Source organism: Seriola aureovittata, chromosome 22 (genome assembly GCF_021018895.1).
Source record: "Seriola aureovittata isolate HTS-2021-v1 ecotype China chromosome 22, ASM2101889v1, whole genome shotgun sequence".
Lineage (NCBI taxonomy): Eukaryota > Metazoa > Chordata > Actinopteri > Carangiformes > Carangidae > Seriola > Seriola aureovittata.
The window spans coordinates 15,097,714-15,116,011 of NC_079385.1; the positions used below are offsets into that span (position 1 = coordinate 15,097,714).

General features: G+C 41.1%; 2 protein-coding genes across 4 annotated transcripts in view; one reads left to right on the plus strand and one right to left on the minus strand.

Moving 5' to 3' along the window:
* bltp3b (bridge-like lipid transfer protein family member 3B) overlaps positions 1–17,703 on the minus strand; it is a 32,907-nt gene extending 15,204 nt beyond the window's left edge. For 2 of the 3 annotated variants that reach the window (XM_056367452.1, XM_056367451.1), the window contains exons 1-8: positions 17,313–17,702; positions 7,226–7,388; positions 4,825–4,863; positions 2,996–3,087; positions 2,076–2,265; positions 1,821–1,961; positions 1,071–1,238; positions 150–330 (exon numbers count right to left, since the gene is read on the minus strand). In XM_056367452.1, coding sequence (XP_056223427.1) covers positions 150–330; positions 1,071–1,238; positions 1,821–1,961; positions 2,076–2,265; positions 2,996–3,087; positions 4,825–4,863; positions 7,226–7,388; positions 17,313–17,356 — 1,018 coding nt within the window. In that variant the 5' untranslated portion in view covers positions 17,357–17,702. Of the gene's footprint in view, positions 1–149; positions 331–1,070; positions 1,239–1,820; positions 1,962–2,075; positions 2,266–2,995; positions 3,088–4,824; positions 4,864–7,225; positions 7,389–17,312 lie in introns of all 3 variants that reach the window. The other variant, XM_056367450.1, reaches the window with a different exon arrangement.
* LOC130163324 (complement C1q-like protein 2) lies at positions 3,098–4,772 on the plus strand. The gene has a single exon (XM_056367453.1). The coding sequence runs from the start codon at positions 3,885–3,887 to the stop codon at positions 4,623–4,625; it is 741 nt and encodes a 246-aa protein (XP_056223428.1). The 5' UTR covers positions 3,098–3,884; the 3' UTR covers positions 4,626–4,772.
* Positions 17,704–18,298: the final 595 nt, after the last annotated feature.

Genomic DNA, 18,298 nt, shown 5'->3' on the forward strand with positions numbered 1-18,298 from the left:
AATCAACAAAAACATCTCTCTGCCCATGGAGTTAGAGGTTCTGCCCTTCTAAGAGTATTCTGTGTGTCTGACGGTGTCATGTTATGTATATGCACGTGAATAAATGTACTCTTTGATGTACAGCACATGTAAATCTGTGTCTGTCGTACCTTTGTCCTTAGCGTGAATGTCGTCACAGATGTGCAGATCCAGATGTGTGATCTGCAGGTGGTGGGACGTCTCGCATACATCGTAGGCGCTGAACAGCTTGGCCATCGTTGCACCCTGGTCAGCGGCTGTGGTCGCCTGCTGGGTGCGCACCTGCTGAGCTGAGGGTGGCGCTGACGACACCTGGTGAACACAGATGCACAGGCATGAAAAAGTGCAGAGACTATAATTAGTTGATGTTTTAGTATTGCTGATGCGCAGAATGGCTGTCTTGTGTTTTTCATGTGATTTTCAAGTGATGGGTTAGTGTTGTTTTTTTTATTTCTATTTGTTGGCTTACACACAGCTAACAGCCTGTCAAAGACGCTGTCAGGTGCAAACGAACAGCTGCCTCATGCAGTACTGAATCCATCCAGCAGGTGGTGTGTGAGACCAAATTAAAGAAACACACTGAGTGCTGCACAGGAAGTCAGCTGGGATGTGAATGTGTGAATGTGTGAATTTATGTAGGCGATGAATGTATGTATTTGTTCGAATGGCAAGAAAATAGGACACAGACTGAAAGGAAGCAACAGTGAGAGACGAAGAAGGTGTGGGCAGATAGACGCCATATGGCACGAGGGGAGTGATACAGAGAGGGGCAGACATGATTTCCATGGACACAAGGACAAACCATCAGACCATGACATGGCTCATCCACACAGGGTGGAATTAGGATATGAACAGAGGGAGTGCAAGGGTAATGGGAAAAATGGGAAAAGAGGAAGAGACAAAGAAAGGGGGAAGGAAAACAACATTTATTCACAGTGTGAAAGAAGTTAAGAAAACATGAAATTTGTCCTCTATGTGTCGATGAAGTCTTTGTGTCTTTGTGTTTGTAGATATCTGTGTTAATCAGTCATTTGTGCTGTCCTTGCATGTACCTGGTCCTCTGTGGCCATGCTCTTCCTCTGCTGGGCAGACTTCTCCATGGCCTCGCTGAGGGATTTGGCATACTGCACCATGGCTTTGAGCTGGGAGTCGGTCAGCACCCATAGCAGATCATCCAGGATCAGAATCAGCTTGGAGGCCACCACGTTACAGTCCTTAATCTGTGTCAGGCAGAACCGTTGGTATATAAACATGCATTATGCAGGTGGAAGTAGCTTGAGAGCTTCCAGTAATGTCATATGACACTTGTGGGGGAATTCTCTTATTGTGTGAAATCTTTTTTTATAACCAACAGGTATAAACTACATTTACTGGAAGTGTACTGAACTCTCTACAAACCAACACTCGGAGCTCTTTTTCAAGTAAAACACAGACAAAATATCTACTATAATTGTAATTTGTCCAATAATAAAAGCTTTATTCAGCACTTCTTTTTTTAAAGCCTGGAGAAACACATACATACACATTACTTTCACAGACCACACACAAAAGCCTTCTGTGCACTTGATAGTGCATTATATTGAATAGTCAACACAAACATTAGTAGTCATTTTAGTTTAAATAAACACTAGCTGTATGATGAATGGCTGCTGCTGAGCCTGCAAGGCCAAACAGAGGGATAATTGTTCACAGCAGACGAGAGGATGTTGCTTTGAGCAGTTTTGGCTTCCCAGTCTGATCTATCAGATTTCATAAAGTGAAAATGTCTGAATCTGTTCAAAGGATCTGTGTGTGTTTCTGACCCGTCTCTTGAGAGTGACTCGTATCTTGGACTGGTTAGTGATGAGGCGGATGGGGGCGCTCAACATCTCATGCTCGGCACTCTGGATAGCGTCAGCCTCAATACGGATCATCTGCCAGCTTATCTCCTTAAATGTCAGAATCTGGACCAAACAGGGAGGATAGTATTGAGTTAGATAAGTAGGAAACATACAAAGCTTAATTTAGCCATTTAAACAACACGACAACCAAGTAGTCTTTACTCATAATTTACTGACCTCTCCCCTCTGAGGGTCCTGGATGCGGGTGAATCGCAGGTCACTGATGCTCCAGCTGGTGTTGACACTGTAGACCTGCAGCTGAGAGAGCTCAAAGGAGGCGTTGAAGGCCTTCGCACTGATCCTGATCACTATGGAGTTGATGGACAGGGACATCCCCTCTACCACCTTTTCAGCAAAGCCATATTCACTGTATGAGAGACAGACAGATGGACATGGGTGGAGAGAGAGTAATGTAAACATGGTGATAAGAAATGCTTAGCAACAGGTGGGTGCAATACATTATTGCTAGTCTGTGTTGTGAGTTGGATTGGGCTGCTAGCTCGGAGGTTTGAAGTTATTTCCCGTAGCGAAGGGGAATTTAAAAACACTAACAGGCAGGGGAAGCAGAAAAGGAGAACACTGGCCTGGAACAAGCATCCAATGGCAGGCTTATACCTACAGCCCACATCCAGTGAGACAGACTACTAGAACATGAACCTTACGTTTACCTCACACATTTTTTCAGATCAACCTCATTGATCACATGTAAAAAAAAATTGTCAGTGTCACAGCAGAGAGGTGAGAAACCTAAAATGAACTTTAAAAGCTAGAATACTATACACATTATGAATGTCTACTATAGGCAAATGAAGCATGAATAACTAAAATACACTACTACTAAATACTAGTGACACCACCATAAACTGTGTCAAACGTGTAGTGAGACAAAAGTTGTCACAAATAAAAGAAATTTGCAATAGAAAATTATTACAAATTTCTACTGAAATTAGAATATGTTAAATGTGTTAGAGTTTTAATTTAATTGAATCAAATTTGCATAAAACAAATATTTTCACCCAGGCAAGAAGAGCCATAAAGAAGCAGACAATGGAGTTATAAGAAGTTTAAAGAACAAACAAAACAATCACAGCACTCACCTTTGTCCTGATGCTGTTGCTATGGGAGATGGGCCATTAGGGGGACGGGGCTCATCACACGTACTCATCTCCATCACCACTTTATCCAGGGTCTTAAAAAGTAAGGGAGTCATAGGCTTAGATACAGACCAATAAACAATGCCTGCATGAAAATATTTTCTTAGCTTTTGATTGTGTTGTTGGCTCTTTGTTCGCAGGTGTATTGTCAGGCTGCTGAGGCCACTTCCAGTGACTGATGTTCTTATTGTTTTGGCTTCATGGCATTTATTTTGCACCTTGTTCTAGTGGTTTTTCTCATTGTAAGACATTTGCAGTGTAGTTTAACTGATCAACACAAATGGAGGAAGGTTCTTGCAGCTTGTGTGGCCCTTTGCCACTGTGACAGAGAAAAATGAAAGGAGGATGGATATGTGGACGCTGCCTACATATTGTTCCCTCATGCACATTGAATTATGCCATTACTATTCTCAAATTAATTAAAGTCTTGACACAGTAAGTCTTTTATCACTATACGCACCACCTTTATGAATGAGCCTAAGGCTGTGTTATCATATGTGCTCTCCCTTTTCATTCTGTGTTATAATATTTTCAAAGCCTTGCTATTGTTAGAGGTGCGATACCATTGTATTCAACAGTATAGTGACTAATAGCAGACTCAACAAAGTGCTATTGTGCTATCTTTTAATACAATGCTCCTGTATAATGTGGTCCTGATAATCATAATAAATAGTGGTGTGATAATTTTATGTTCTCCTGATTTTTTGTTGTGATGTCTTATATAATATATCAATCAAAACAGCATGCCAAAATGTTACGAAACACCACGTATTGGAAGTATATATAAGGACTGAGGCTGGTGGACCATGCACAACATTTTGTGGAGACGAGTATGAAAATGGAGCGTATGTTCCTTCTGCTGTTGTTGGTTTCCAGCAGCCTGTGTGCTGGGAATTACAGCCACCTGGGGACTGGGACCAGTCTGGCGGTCTGTCAACCTGACACCTGCGCCCTGCTCAGCGAGGTGGCTGCCATGAGGGAGAAGCTGGCAGCCCTGACGCAGACACAAAGTACGCTTGAGCAAAACCTCAGTGCAATGATGCAGAAAATGGCAACAGTCGAAGCCAACTTGCAATCCTACAAAAGCCAGGCCGAGGAGCTCTGGAAGGTAAACCAGGCTCAGGACAAGCAGCTGAACGCTCTCACAGACGTCTCATCCACAAGTGTGTCAAAGATGGCTTTCACCGCTGCTTTAGGAAGCTCAGTGGGTCCGTTTGAACAAGACACGCCACTGAAATATCAAAGAATCCTTTCCAACATCGGCAGCGGCTACAATCCCGCCACTGGCATCTTCACCGCCATGACCCGGGGTTTGTACTACTTCAGTTACACCATGTACAACAACAACTCTGGACAGCCCAACTCGGTGGCTTCGCTGATGATGAACAGTCAGAAGGTGGTGTCTACCTGGGACACTTTGGGTGACGACAGCCAAGACAGCGCCACCAACGCGGCTGTGGTACAGCTGGAGGCTGGAGACAGTGTGTTTGTGAAGCTGTACGCAAACAGGGTGCTTTATGACGACGGGTATTACTACAACACCTTCAGTGGTTTCCTGCTCTTCACTTTGTGATAAACTGCATCATTTAACATGTGATGGACAATAAGTAAATTATGCTGGAGTATAGGTGGTTAATCTGTCCTATTACACTATTTGTTATCTTATATGTAAACAGATTCAATGACTTCCATGACAATAAATATAGAAAAAAAAACTTCATCAATGAGCTGTTTTAATTATGTGAGCAACAGGTGTGGTAGGTGAAACTTACCAGAGAGATTGGGTGAGTCTTCAACTTCGTCCATGGTATCTGTGAATGAAAAGAGAGCAGTGGCTCAGCTTTTGAGCCTTATAGTATCATGATCCCTACAGCAAGGTTTTGGCCATTTGGTCCTCCCAAAATGTTAAACTAAATTACCAGTCAATGGGACACACAAATCAAATTAAATGCAACTGAACTACACAAAATTAAATCAAGTCAAAACAGCAGGAACGGTAGCTCAGAGACAAGGGAAGAAAAAGAGAAATCAATGAGTCTAGACTGGCAGGAAGTTCCTTCCATTCAGCTCCAGAGCTCCATTAATCCTCAAAATGGAGCCTCTTGATTCAAGTCTATGTCAAATTATACAGCAAAAGAGATTAAATGCTCATGTTCACTTGCAGTTTTTTTTTTTTTTTTTCAGTGGAGCGACTCTTTGAGACGTCACAAATCAAAAAGTGAGGAAATGCTTCGGATTTGTGTCTTTAATTGCATTAAACACATTTCATTCACTTGCCTCTGTCGTAGACATACTATGAGATGCCAGCAGGGGGTGTAAGCTCACATCTGTCACTTTGATTCCTCACAGCAGAAACGTTTATTGCAGTTTACATCAGTGTATGCATTCATGAGCGTGTGTAGAGCATCTCAGCATCACCTGCTGCTCTAGAGTTGATTTCATAAAGTTTATTCAACAAGGTCAATCAATAAAGCAGCTTTTATTTACAATTAATTTGTGTGTGAGAGTCTTTTAAAATTAATAAGTGAGTGTTGGGTTTAGCTCCTCGATAACAGGAAGACACAAAGATGAGACAGGGATTTAACAAGTGAGGAAGTGAGATACACATCTCTGTTCTCTTTTTAACCAGTTCAACAGTGAACTCTGAAATAAACACTAAGCTGAAGAGAGGCGGTGCCACAGGTTTGAATTCGCCAGCTCCACTGTTCACTGAGAAATCTGATGCTCTGTGTACACACACACACACTCACTTTAAATGATGTGGGTATCAAGGCTGCAATATTGCATTAGTATTACACACACTGTCAACGACACAGCAAATAATTCAACAAAAGACAGGACATATGTAGAAATGGCAAGCAAATAACAGGATGGTAAAGGAGGCTGTGGCATTTTTTTTGTTATTGAGACTAGCATTGACATAATAACCTCTGAAAAGGAGGACGTAAAGACAGAAGTGTAAAGAACAGTTTGAGAAATTATGTTAAGAGCTGAAGAATGGACATGGTGACTATAGAGAGAAAGTAATGATTTTAAGGAGGAAACAAAGAGGTGGAAAGTGGACCTTGGTCTCAATAGAAAGTCCAGTCATGGTGAAAATGTCGCAGCTCCATTCACTGTTTCCAGGGTGTGTCAGAGTCTGCTCTTACACATGGCACTTGGCTGACGACCATGTCCACATTAGGGCATCGGCCAGCTCCAGCAGAGAGTGTGTGTGGTGCAAAGACTCATTGGGTATTGGTGGGGTACAACATGATTGTTCACGTACACTACGTCCTATGATTAATGTGCCTGTTTGTAACTAAACAGAGGACAATTATATATAATTATATTCTGAGTTTCATTTGCTTTAGGCCTGAAATAAAACCATATAAATCATTTTGATATGCAATTTTAAATGTGAGTCAGCAATATACATGTTATCTCTGTATTTTGGATTTACCAATAGCAATAAGGAAAGTGACAGAGTCTGATTTGGTGAGTTTACACCTTCAAGCAATAAAGCTTGACCTCAAACGTTCAATGCTTATTTGTATTCTCTAGTGAAGAGTCAGATGAGAAGATTAATACCATTCTAATACCTGTCTGTTAAATATAAAGTTACAGCCAAAAGTCAGTTCGCTTTGTGTAGCGTGAAAACTGCAAACAGCTGGAAAAAAGCTGGTCTGGTTCTGTCTGAACAAAATCCACCTACCAGTGCATCTCAAATTCACTAATTAATACTCAATATCTTGTATATTTAAGCTGTGCAAAAACCTAAGTGTAAAAATAACAATTCACCATATTACAGAGGGTTACGTGTTGCACTATTTCTTGGCTCTGAGCAGTTGAAAGGAAACCAGTGGAGACTTCAGGAAGTTGCTCTACTGGGAAAAAAATAGTCAGACACAAAATGCTACGTAGATCCATGTATTGGTGTGTCCATGTATATGGATTAAACAAACAAGATATAAATATTATATTTATAATATATAATATGATTATAAGTAGGTATTTCCAATTGTTTCAGGGTTTGTTGCTAAGGTAACCAAGGACCCATATTTACAGTAAAGACCAAAGAAGTGTATCAATCTTCTCATCTAACTCTCAAGCAGAAAGCGACAAAGTGTTTTCCCAAAATGTCAAACTACTGCTTTAAAATCCACAAATTCAATATTAGACTGTGTCCCTCACCCGGATGGCGGCCTTGTTGCATTCCACACGGTTGATGGCCAGCCAGGTGGGCAGGTCCAGCAGGCTCTGGAGAACCTCCTCATCCAGCTCCAGGTTGGTGAGCTGGCCCTCCCCCTTCAGCGTGCTGAGGTTGATCTTGTCCGGCGACAGGTTCTTTGCAAACCTACGAGACACAGACAAGGAGCGCAGCTTTGAGTCTGAGAATATTTATAGAAACAGGTTCTTGGCAAAGCAACAGGCTGGACAAACAAACCCCAACTGTTTGACTTTTGGTGTATTGGATGAGGAGACAGAGGCGCCTTTTCAATGCAACACACACACATCACGTTTTTAAATGCATGACTTCCATTTTCTACCAAGCCAAAGTCATTCATTTCATAATAAATTATATTTAAGAACAAAACCCACCTCTTTTTAATGGTACACTCAGAAATAAGGCCATAATTTTGGGTTGCAAATTGCTGCTGAAGTTATATTATAGGACCATTAACTGGAACAAATAATCCATTAAACTGAAACCAGAGTTCAGTAAAATATGTTTTTCTGTTCATTTAGGCTTCATTTACTCTACCTGTTTGCTTTGTTTCCAGAGTTACGGCTTAATCTGATAATGACGCGGGGGCGAGAGGATCAAGGTACAGAGTGTTTGAGTTTTAATAATGAAAACACCTCCTGAGCTGCAATATAGAGGATTTAAAGGCAGGAAGAAAGAGAACAGCCAGGGTTGTACGGTGAGAGATTAGGTAAAGGCCTTGGTCTGACACTATAAATATTAAACAATGACACTCAGGATAATTGGCGTTTGTGAGATTCAGGAAGGACAGAATGTGTGTGTGATCAGAGGATAAAGTGAAACAGATCTTCAATAAAAAGGTATGACCCAATATTGATATTTATGATCTCAGTGTCTCAGTGATCTCAGAAATGCATGTGGACATGCTGTGTACACAATGCAGTGATTCTGTGTGTTTGATCTATTTACTCTTTAGCTTAAGTAAAAAGACTTGAACACACAGACTCAGTGTCCATGACCAAAGTGTTTTCTGCACCCATTCGTGGTTTGATTATTGGTTAATAGCTAGCACAGTGGCCACATACTAAATGGTTTATTGACCTGTACATTTCCATGGAGCAGCCTAATGACATCTTTTAAAACACAGAGAGTATTGATTTCACATTCTCTACCTGTCAAGAGCCACACAGCTTCAACTATAGGACGTATAGAGGTCAAGAACACTGTGCATATTTATGTTTGAACTCCAGCAACACAGCCAGTGTGTTTAGTGGTTTGGTTTTCATCCACCAATGAAGGAAATTAATTATAACTGACAACATAAGTGCTAAAGTAGCACTAGATTTGAGTTGGCTGGTTATCTAAAATGGTAATAGAGTTAAAAAAAAAAAAAAAAAAAAAAAAAAACTCTCTCACAAAACACACACAGTACTGGTAGGCTTAATCTTGTTACCAGGCTAATCTCTCACACACTAACAGTATGTGCCTAAATAGATCAAGATCAAAGCTCAGTTTCACAACTAACATACATTACTGACAGGGTGACCTGATTATCAGGGCTGTAACATCTAGACGACACGATGGAGCTTTTCTTTTTTTTTTTTTACTGCCCTACTAACTCAGATGTACACTGTGATGAATGGTTGTAACTTTGCTCATCTATGTCTTTAGAATACCTGATGTTCAGCTTTGATGCCATAACAATGCTTTTTTAAAAATGTTTTCAGCTGAACTATAATCATCCTCACTCAGAAATATCACATAATCTCCACCATGATATGATGAGAGGAATGTTCCATCAGTGCGACCAATCACAACAGTGGAAATGATTATTCATTGATAAGTGTCTTGTCTGTCTAAGGCAGGGGAACTGATCGACAACATGACCGTCACAGTGTTGTAACGGAAAGTGTATAGATTTCATTCTGAGCTGAGGATGAATCCACAATGTGTGATATTTGAGTGTAAGGACATATCATATCAAACTATTATTTTGTGTATCAAACCAATATCCAACCGGGATTTTGATCTTCTTCCGCCATAAACTTCTGCAAATGAATGTGTTCAGATAAATGCACGTTGGTATCGACTGTATGACTGAGGAAATGAGCATCCTCAGCCTCGGCAGGAAGCAGAGAGAAACTCAGTCTCCTTGTTGAAGAAAAACTGCCAGCGATTAGGTTAGATTGACAGAATAAGTAACCACAGTACCTGACAGAGTTTGAGTGATCTCTGTTTCTGGAACAGGAAACTCAGAGGTTCCCTTAGTTTTCATTAAACCTGCCTCATGGTAGACACTCCTGTCCTGAGTGACAAAGCATTCAACACCATGTTTAAGTACTTGACAGATTCTCACATTTTAGCAGTGAAGTTCACCACCTACTAGCCTCAAAAACAAAATAACACAAAAATATAACATAGTAAAAATGGGATACAGTGAAAACACGGCACTCATACCGTAGGAGGTGTATACAACCACCAATGTAAGACTTGATATCTGACACACGTTTGACGGGTTTGATGATCTTACTCTTACTCTTATTACTGATTCAAACACCTAAACTCAGGGTACCTACAAGTGCAGAGAACAAATCTGACAGCATTGTTCTCATTTCCTACATTTAAGAAACTGTAAACCTCACTGTGTGGAATTTACTCGAATTTACTACAACAACAATTTACTACAACAATGAGACCAGGGATTGCTGTGGCACTAAAAAGTGAGTCGGCAGCACACTGTGACTGAATTATGTATGTAACCGATAGTGAAAACACTAAGTTTAACAATGAGACTAACTAAAAAACTGAATTTTAGGTGGCTAAGTCATGGTCCACATGTGATCAGTCAAATAAGGTGAGTAGCAGCACCAGAACCATTCAGACTGGTGTCTAATGTCAGAAGCTGTTGCTGAACTTAAGTGACAAGTGTTCCAGGGAAACCATTTGCATTGTCATCTATGCAAAAGTGGTGATGTATAATTATAAAGCCTCTCAGTAACGGGTTAGTCTTAGGGAGACGATCTAGCTACTGGTGTGAGTCTTAAGGACATCAGGAGACATAGCAAGGTGTCCAGAGAGTCAGTATCTCCAGTGTGAAAGAAACTTTGTCCATTGAGCAAAGCTTTGTGATTCAGCTGCCCACATTTTCAATTATTCAGTCAGTCAAATTCCTGCTTCTTTCCACTCAACACCTTGTGCTGGCAGTGTTAGATTCTTCTCTAATTCACCATCCCTGTAAATTATTCAGTGGTAGCAGCAGACGAACACAGAGACTCAGCACAGTGGAACGAGGAAGAAGATACAAAACACACACTCTCACTAACAATACACAAATATTATGTGCACATGTGGTCTCAGGGGCGTAAACTCAGAGACAGACAGCCAGTTAGTTTGTCTCAGAGATGGATGTTGTTGCTGAAGTGTCTCAGCCTTGTGACCAGTGAAATATTCATCCCTGCTGCTGATCAAGTATCAGCCAGCCAGCCAGCTAACTTCACTCACTCTCTCGCTCCTTATCTGGCTTCTCGGCCTCCCTTGGGCGACCTCTCGCTTCCTCTCCTCTTCTTCCAAAGTCATAAATAAACCAATACTGTAATCAAATGATTTCTTGATCAACTGTCTAATATCAAGTCTACTAATGCTAAATAAGGCAATTTACACAGACAGAAATCCTACTCATTATTGAGAACAACAGCAAGAGGCAGAGGGTATTAAGTTCACACACCGTCATCTTCCCCTTTCATCTCCCTCTCTAGACTTCAGCCATTATTCCAGTCAGCAAGGCCGAGCTCACCGGACCAAATCCAGGCCCATATAGAGATTAGGAATGGCTACTGACTGGAGAGGGGTCTGCCTGCCTGTCAAACACTAAATTAACCACTCAACAGAATAACCCATGACTACATTCCTCTGTAAAAGTTACTTTTAACCTGTCTTCTTTATAAAAGGAGAAATTATAAAAAGGTAGATAGATCATTATAAATTAAACTTGATTAAATAAATAACAGCGCCCGTTTTGTGTTGCTCAAGCCCGTTTTAGGGGCTGATCTCGCAGCTTTTACCCTTTACCACAATCCTGTAAGAGCAGATTTTAGACCGCCACACTTTGTGCTGATGTCTGTAAATGGAAAGTTAGACTCTCCCAGCTTTTTCCTGCTCTCTGACAGTGCATTCGTGGCGCAGCCTGATGACATCAGTGCCAGAAAGAGAGGAGCCTTAGGGAAGATGGCCAGGGTGACTCAGACAGAGCAGCTTGTTTTAGAAACCGACACTCTGGCAACATAAAGACAGAAAGAAATAAAGAGAGGAGAGATCGACAAGAAAAGAAAAACTAAAATAAAAAATAAAAAGAGAAAGAAAGAAAGAAAGAAAGAAAGAAAGAAAGAAAGAAAGAAAGGAAGTGTCCCCGGGGGACTCTCTCAGGAATTAGGAATGTGGTTTTCCAGGAAAAAAAAGGGTGATTTGAGACGTTACCACATTCTTTCCTGCCAGTGCTGATTTGACCAAGCAGCAGACTTGGCTCAACAACAGAAATGGAGAATGTGACATTTAAAATGGGCCTCTAAATCCTTCAGTAGCCCATTCAGTGTTAACAGCAGACTGTAATGAGTCTGACATCTCCTTCCAATAAAGTCAGTATTCGTGAATAGACATGAAGACACTTTATTCAGTTAGAGACCAGCAGGCAAAACCAACAGAAACAGCCACTGAAGTTTACAGGATACCAGCAGCAACTGTGACCAATCACAATCAATTAATCCAATCAAGTGTTTATAAAAGGGGTTAAATGGTGAACAACAAACATGGTGATGGTCAACCAACTTCGTTTTAAAACAAGCCTCTCTTATATTTTATATGAAGCAAGTTCATCAAATGTAATCCAATACTGTTGACTTCAAAATATATTTTTATTGGCTGGTCAGAGATGATATGTTATCTATCCACTGCACTCCTGTTAGAGGACAGTAGCACTGCAGTGTTTGGAGGCTGACTGCCTGCAGTGTGGGTGTGTTGGCAAATCAAATGGAAACCTGAAAACAACCTAACTTAAAAATAACACATGCCCACATTTATGAAGCTTTTCTTAATTGTCAGTTTGTGTTGTCTACCATCTTTTAATATTCACATGAAATCATACCACCTTGAGGATTCGGCCTGTCATTAAAAAGCCTGCTCTGACAATCCAAGCTTGATTTAAGATGAGTAACATGAACCATCAACAATATCAGAGAAGGAGAAGTGACGTTCTGTTGCACCTGACTGTCTCTGCTGACCTGTATTGTATTTTAATAGTGTACAATGCCGTACAGGTGTCGTTATGGTACATCTTCCTCTTTTTATTGAAAGATGGCTGTGCAGTTTAAAACATGAAATTTTGAGAACCAATAGATTTTGTCAGTCACTGTGTAGAACAGAAATTAGGTGACAAATACTTTTAAAGTAAAATGACAAAAGTTCACTGGTCCGAGCTTTTTCATTTTGTATTTCTTGGTCTCATATGATTGTAATTTGAATATTTTTGGTGATATTGATTCTTATTATTATTCTGATATTGCAGGTCTTTGACAAAGTGCTTGTTGTGAAAATATATGTTGAGATGAAGACAAAACTACATTGTGCAAACAGAACAGTTATTAAAACGACTGCGTCACCTCAATGTTATCATCAAGAGGGATCACTTGACTTACTTTCTAGCCTACATAAACAAACTCCTCCAAAAACGCCTCCACACACGTCAACAGGGACAACAATTCAAAAACACACTGGCAATCTGTCAAAGTGAAGTGAGTGGGTATTAGCAGCAAAGGCTCAAGAGTCCTGGAATATCTATGACCCCGTGGAGACGGCTAAAAGGTTAACGTGAAGGAGAAAACAATCCAAGACCAATCCCAGTTACACAGCAGCAGAGGATGCTATGGCCTGGAGGGACCCTGTCCAAATGATGCTCTCACACACGCATAAGAACCACACACATACTAAACATTTAGTACGTGCACGCGCATACACACAAATATTTCACAGCTACACACCGATGAGACACCCACAGAAAGGCACTCAGTCATGACTCATGGCATAATTGCCTTCCCACCAGCAGCGAGCAGTAACACTGGGAATAGTGGAGTTCATCACCATAGTGCATCATCATGCAGCCACTGCAGGATGGAAAGAGTCAGGCTCACGATGATAAACACAACAGAAGAAATGAATCCATCTCTCACACCGCAATGGGCTCTAAATCGCCACTGAGGAGAAGAAGAGGCTTGTTATACTTGCACACAGTGGATGGTACGTTCATAATACTGAGTTACAGTTCCTTATGCTCAGACTTAGCTGACTCACAGTTCAAAATGTTCTTCTCCTCACTGAAGGAAAATTTAAGGGATAAAATTCTTGTGGGATCAGCGGGTGGTCAGACGATTTCCAATAACCAATGCGTCATCTTAATCAAATCATATAAAAAGCTTAAAACAACACTGACAGGATGAAAACCCAGTATTGAACTTGAATCCTACACATTAACCATCAAACCCTGAAAAGGAGAAAAGTTCACAGAACTACGCCTGACCGGAGCCATCGTGTCAACTCTCCTACAACATCCTGACTTAACCCCAAAATGGTCCTCACACACCGGCCTGACTATAAGACTAATCTTCCAGGCCATGAACTCTTTCCGTTCGAGGTCGACGTGATAATCTTTTCATTCTAAGGGGCCCGTTCTGTGTAAGTTTCTCTATCAACAGCTTTACCTAATGAACATCAGACAAATCTCCCTCTCCTGTTCAAACTTTCTAGATTCCCCTGTGCCCAGTGTCTACCATTAGCTGTGGTCCTGTGACATCAATAAGCTGTAATTGAGTCTGTAATCATGACGGTATGAAAGAAAAGGAAAGAAAATGAAATGAAAGGAAATGGTCATGTCAAAGTTAAAATAAACTTTTGAATAACTTTGGATGACTTTTAGAGAGGAAAGTCGTGTCCAGACAAGAGCGGGTCTACAACTAAAGCTTATTCTTATTATCAGCTCATCTGTCGAATATTTTCTTGCTTAACCAATTCATCGTTTGGTCCATAAGATGTCAGAAAACATAGAAAACCTCCATCACAATTCCAAGTCCAAGCTGCTGGTTTTGTCTGACAAATCATCCAAAACCCAAAGGTGTTCAATTTAACATCATAGAAGACAAAGAAAACCAGCAAATATTTGCATTTTAGAAGCAGGAATGTGTGTTTTTGCTTTACTTTCCCTAAGAAATAACCATTAACCATTTATCAGTTAACAAAACAGTTGCTGATTATTTTTTTGTCTTTATCTGTCGATTTATTTACATATTAATGCAAGTTAAGATAAGTAAATCGATAGTGGGGATAACATACACTTGAAGGCATGCCAACAAAAGCTGTAAGGAGAGATGGAAACAAGAATAGAAAGAAAGCATATATGAGGGAAGTGAGGAAAGGGAGGGTCATTCACACTGAGTATAATCCTCATTCTTCCACTGGAACACTTGTATTTAAGCTACTGTGTCAGAAGATCTGCCAGCTTCAGAGTCTGACCTTTCACTTTCCTGTGGAAACATGAGAAAATCTCTGCGGTGGGAGAACAAAGAAAAGAGAATGTGACGGTCAACTGAGCATGTCTAACTGTGTTTGGCTGATTGTCCATCCATCTGTATTTGTGTGTGTGTGTCAGTATGTGTAATAGGATATTGTGCTGTCTGGCTCTGGGCCAGGGTCTTATCGATAATCTTAACCTGTGTGTAATGCAGATACAGACACACACACACACACACACACACACACACACACACACACACACACCTTGTCATCAACTCCCCCCCAGGGGGTGCCTGAGTTCGACCCTCAGTTAAAACACTTAATACACTCAATACTCTCTCACATTAGAAAAACACACATGTGCTTGCCAACAACTCAGCCATGTCTCTTAATATTCATAAACCCGTCCTTGCACATGAAAGGCCCCACACACACAAGGCTTCTACCAGTTCACCTTGTACAAAAAGGCCCTCTCAACTAGTTTAATATGTCATGCATGCCTCAGTGCGCTCGTCTTGGCTGGAGGAGGAACAGCCATTGCAGACTTCTGAGTCAATGAACTGTAAAGATGTGGTGCTGCCTCACTGAGACAAGCTTTTCCTGGTCACAGACGGTATCAGACAGACGTGTGTCCTCTGCAACAGTTAAGCGTGGAGGCTGAGCTGGCATGTTGACACCCACAACATAAACTGTAGCTGCGTAAGCACACCTACAGTGTGTATGAATAAGCTAGCTGGAGGTACAAACTATTCCTGGCTGATTCTGATGAAGCAGCACAAGGCTGCAACTGAGCAGACAAAATCTAGCTAATATCTTTCAAACATACATACATATTAAGCATAATCTACTGTAGCTGTACAGTGGAGTAGGTGGTGGTGAGGTGATGATGATGGTGACACTTTTACTGTGACATCACTACACCAAACGGCGCAGGATTTGACAATTGTCAGATGGGTCAGCTTCCACTTAGTGCCAGACCAAACAGGCCAGAACAAAGCAGATCAGATGGCAAGCCCAAAGACAGATGACATCACTACTCCTCCAGTCATTTCCTGTCAGTGTTGATGCTAATGCTACTGAGGCAGTGCACAGTCATGTGCAGAAACCCTTGTGCATTGCCTTGTGCACACACAACCTAGAGTACTAGGACAATGAAGGACATGCCACCCATAGGCTGTGTGTTGCAGGCAATGCAAATCTTGGCTGTGGCATTGTGTAAGGGTGTGAAGGACAAAGCAGTCACAAACACCATTAAGGTATTGACCAGTGTGTGAAAACTTAAGTCACAATTCAGTCATCACAGAGACTCTTCTCACCAAGCACAATCACATTTGTGCTCGTTCCTTTTAAGAACACAAACCAGTCCGCTTGCATACTGATGAGCTTTTTCAAAGACTAAGTCATCTGTGACCTGCAATTTAAACATGACAGCTGTCATTTCTTATATTGCATGTAAGCTCTGTCCACCTTTGAGTTTAATACCCTACCACTATCATTATTATTCAATACACTATTTTGTTTGGAGATAGTTCAAGGGGTAAATGTGCTCTGTAATAGGTTATTAGCAATTTAATATGTGGGTGGAAAACAGTGCTGCATGTTCCAACCTCTCCCCCTGGAATAAAACAGGGAAGCAGTCCAATGAAAGTCTCTTGAGGGACAGTGGAAAAGAATAAATAATGCATGTAAAGCAGAAAGCTGAATGCTGCATATAACAGCAGGACATTGAAAAAATGAAGCCTTACACAGCAAGTGTTATCTCTAGCTGCATAATAGGTTTGCTTAACGGTGACATAAAATGATGTCAAATGTGTTGACTTAAGTATTTATATACAGAATTTCCCTGTCTACATGATCTTGTGTTGAGTGTTGATATTGTTCAGGGTTCATGTGCGCTATGCATGATCTATAATGGCAAGGCCAAGACCAGATATGCAGGGTTTAAACCCGTGTAAACAAACCTGCACCCCGCTGAATTGCCCTTGCGCAAGCCCTTGTGCAAACCCTTCTCTGATTTCCCAACTTATCGTATTATCTATGTAATACTATTAGGTCTAGCTACCTAACTACTACGTGATTTATACTGCAGAAAGTGTGTTTAATAGCCACTGATTGATGATTGATGATTTGCCTTCAGGGGAAGGCTGAGATTTTTGTTTTAAACAATCTGACTCAACCTCTCCAGTGGTTCAACCTCCCAAGGCAAGTGTCGAGGTGTTAACTGTTCACTGACGCTAGCTAAGCCAGATGCTAGCGGGTTAGCGGAGTAGCCACGTCTCAGGTCGGTTAGGGTTACATCCACTGAAAACGCAACTGACAGTCTGACAGACATCAGGGGTGTGGGCTAACTTACTAAACCCCAAGAGGGAACGTTTTCACCCACACCCAGCAACACAATACACTTGTTTTTCACTTGTAAGGTTAAAGTAAGATTTTGTTGATAGCTTGCTAACGAGCTGAGTCCCTCTGTCGTCCTTTTTCTCTCCACTCCCTGTCCGTTAACCACAACTCAGCACTGACCTGGACAGATGCTTCAGGATCTGCTTCTTGATGAGCCCGGCCATGGCCGCGTAAATCCGATATCCCAGCCGCCGCCGGCTGTCTGAGCTGTCAGGCTAGCTGGCTAGCCAAACCGCTAGCTGTTCCCACTCGAGGTATAAACACTCAGCTCAAATTCTGATACCCGTCTGTTTTCATTTTAACGGCGCTCCCGCGTCACTCTCTGGGAGATGAATGAGGCAGTGGGGGACGGAAAGACGGCATTTCAGACGTCCGAGTGAAAGCCGGGTTAGGTACAAAGCATATCACGTTAGGCCATTTCATGCAGATATACTGGCAAAACGCTCCGAAGCTCTGCAATATCATACACCGAACACCTGGACGGTGCGTCGTAGGAACAGCGTCTGTTGTCACGGCGTCCGGGAGGGGCGTCATGCTGCGTTCACGTCTGCTGGGAAAATTCTCACTTAGAAATGTGAGCAGGGGTAACTATTGGCATTTATGGGTATCGATACTAGAATCATTTGAATACTAGTGTACCCGGAAAAAACATGGTTATTACCCAGAAGAGATTTAGTTTCAACTCAGTATAAATTCAGGCATTGTTTAGTGTAAGTTATGACTTATTTTTGCCTGTACCTTTAGTCAAACCTTTTGGTATGACCTTAACAAACTGACTTGATTTGACATTTTAAATATATAACTAAATATTCAACTCAAAGTGAATTTGCAGTATCTGGTATTTAAGTGGCTTCAAATAAAATGTATGTCCATTAATCTTATTTCATATGACCCAGCAAATTTGCTACACAAAAAAAACCCCAACATGCCTGCTTTCATCTTAGCTGTGAAGCTGTGAAAACCAGACATTTATGTAAATACTTCAATTTGTAATAGATTTTTTTTTAAATTACTCTTTTTTCTTTTTTATTATTGCGCATATGGTACTAGCACTTCTACAAACAAACGATAAATGTTACATTTATTAATTGCTATATATATTTGAC

Excerpts from the sequence above, each read along its gene's own strand:
- LOC130163324 (XM_056367453.1), top strand. The coding sequence starts at position 3,885 with ATGAAAATGGAGCGTATGTTCCTTCTGCTGTTGTTGGTTTCCAGCAGC.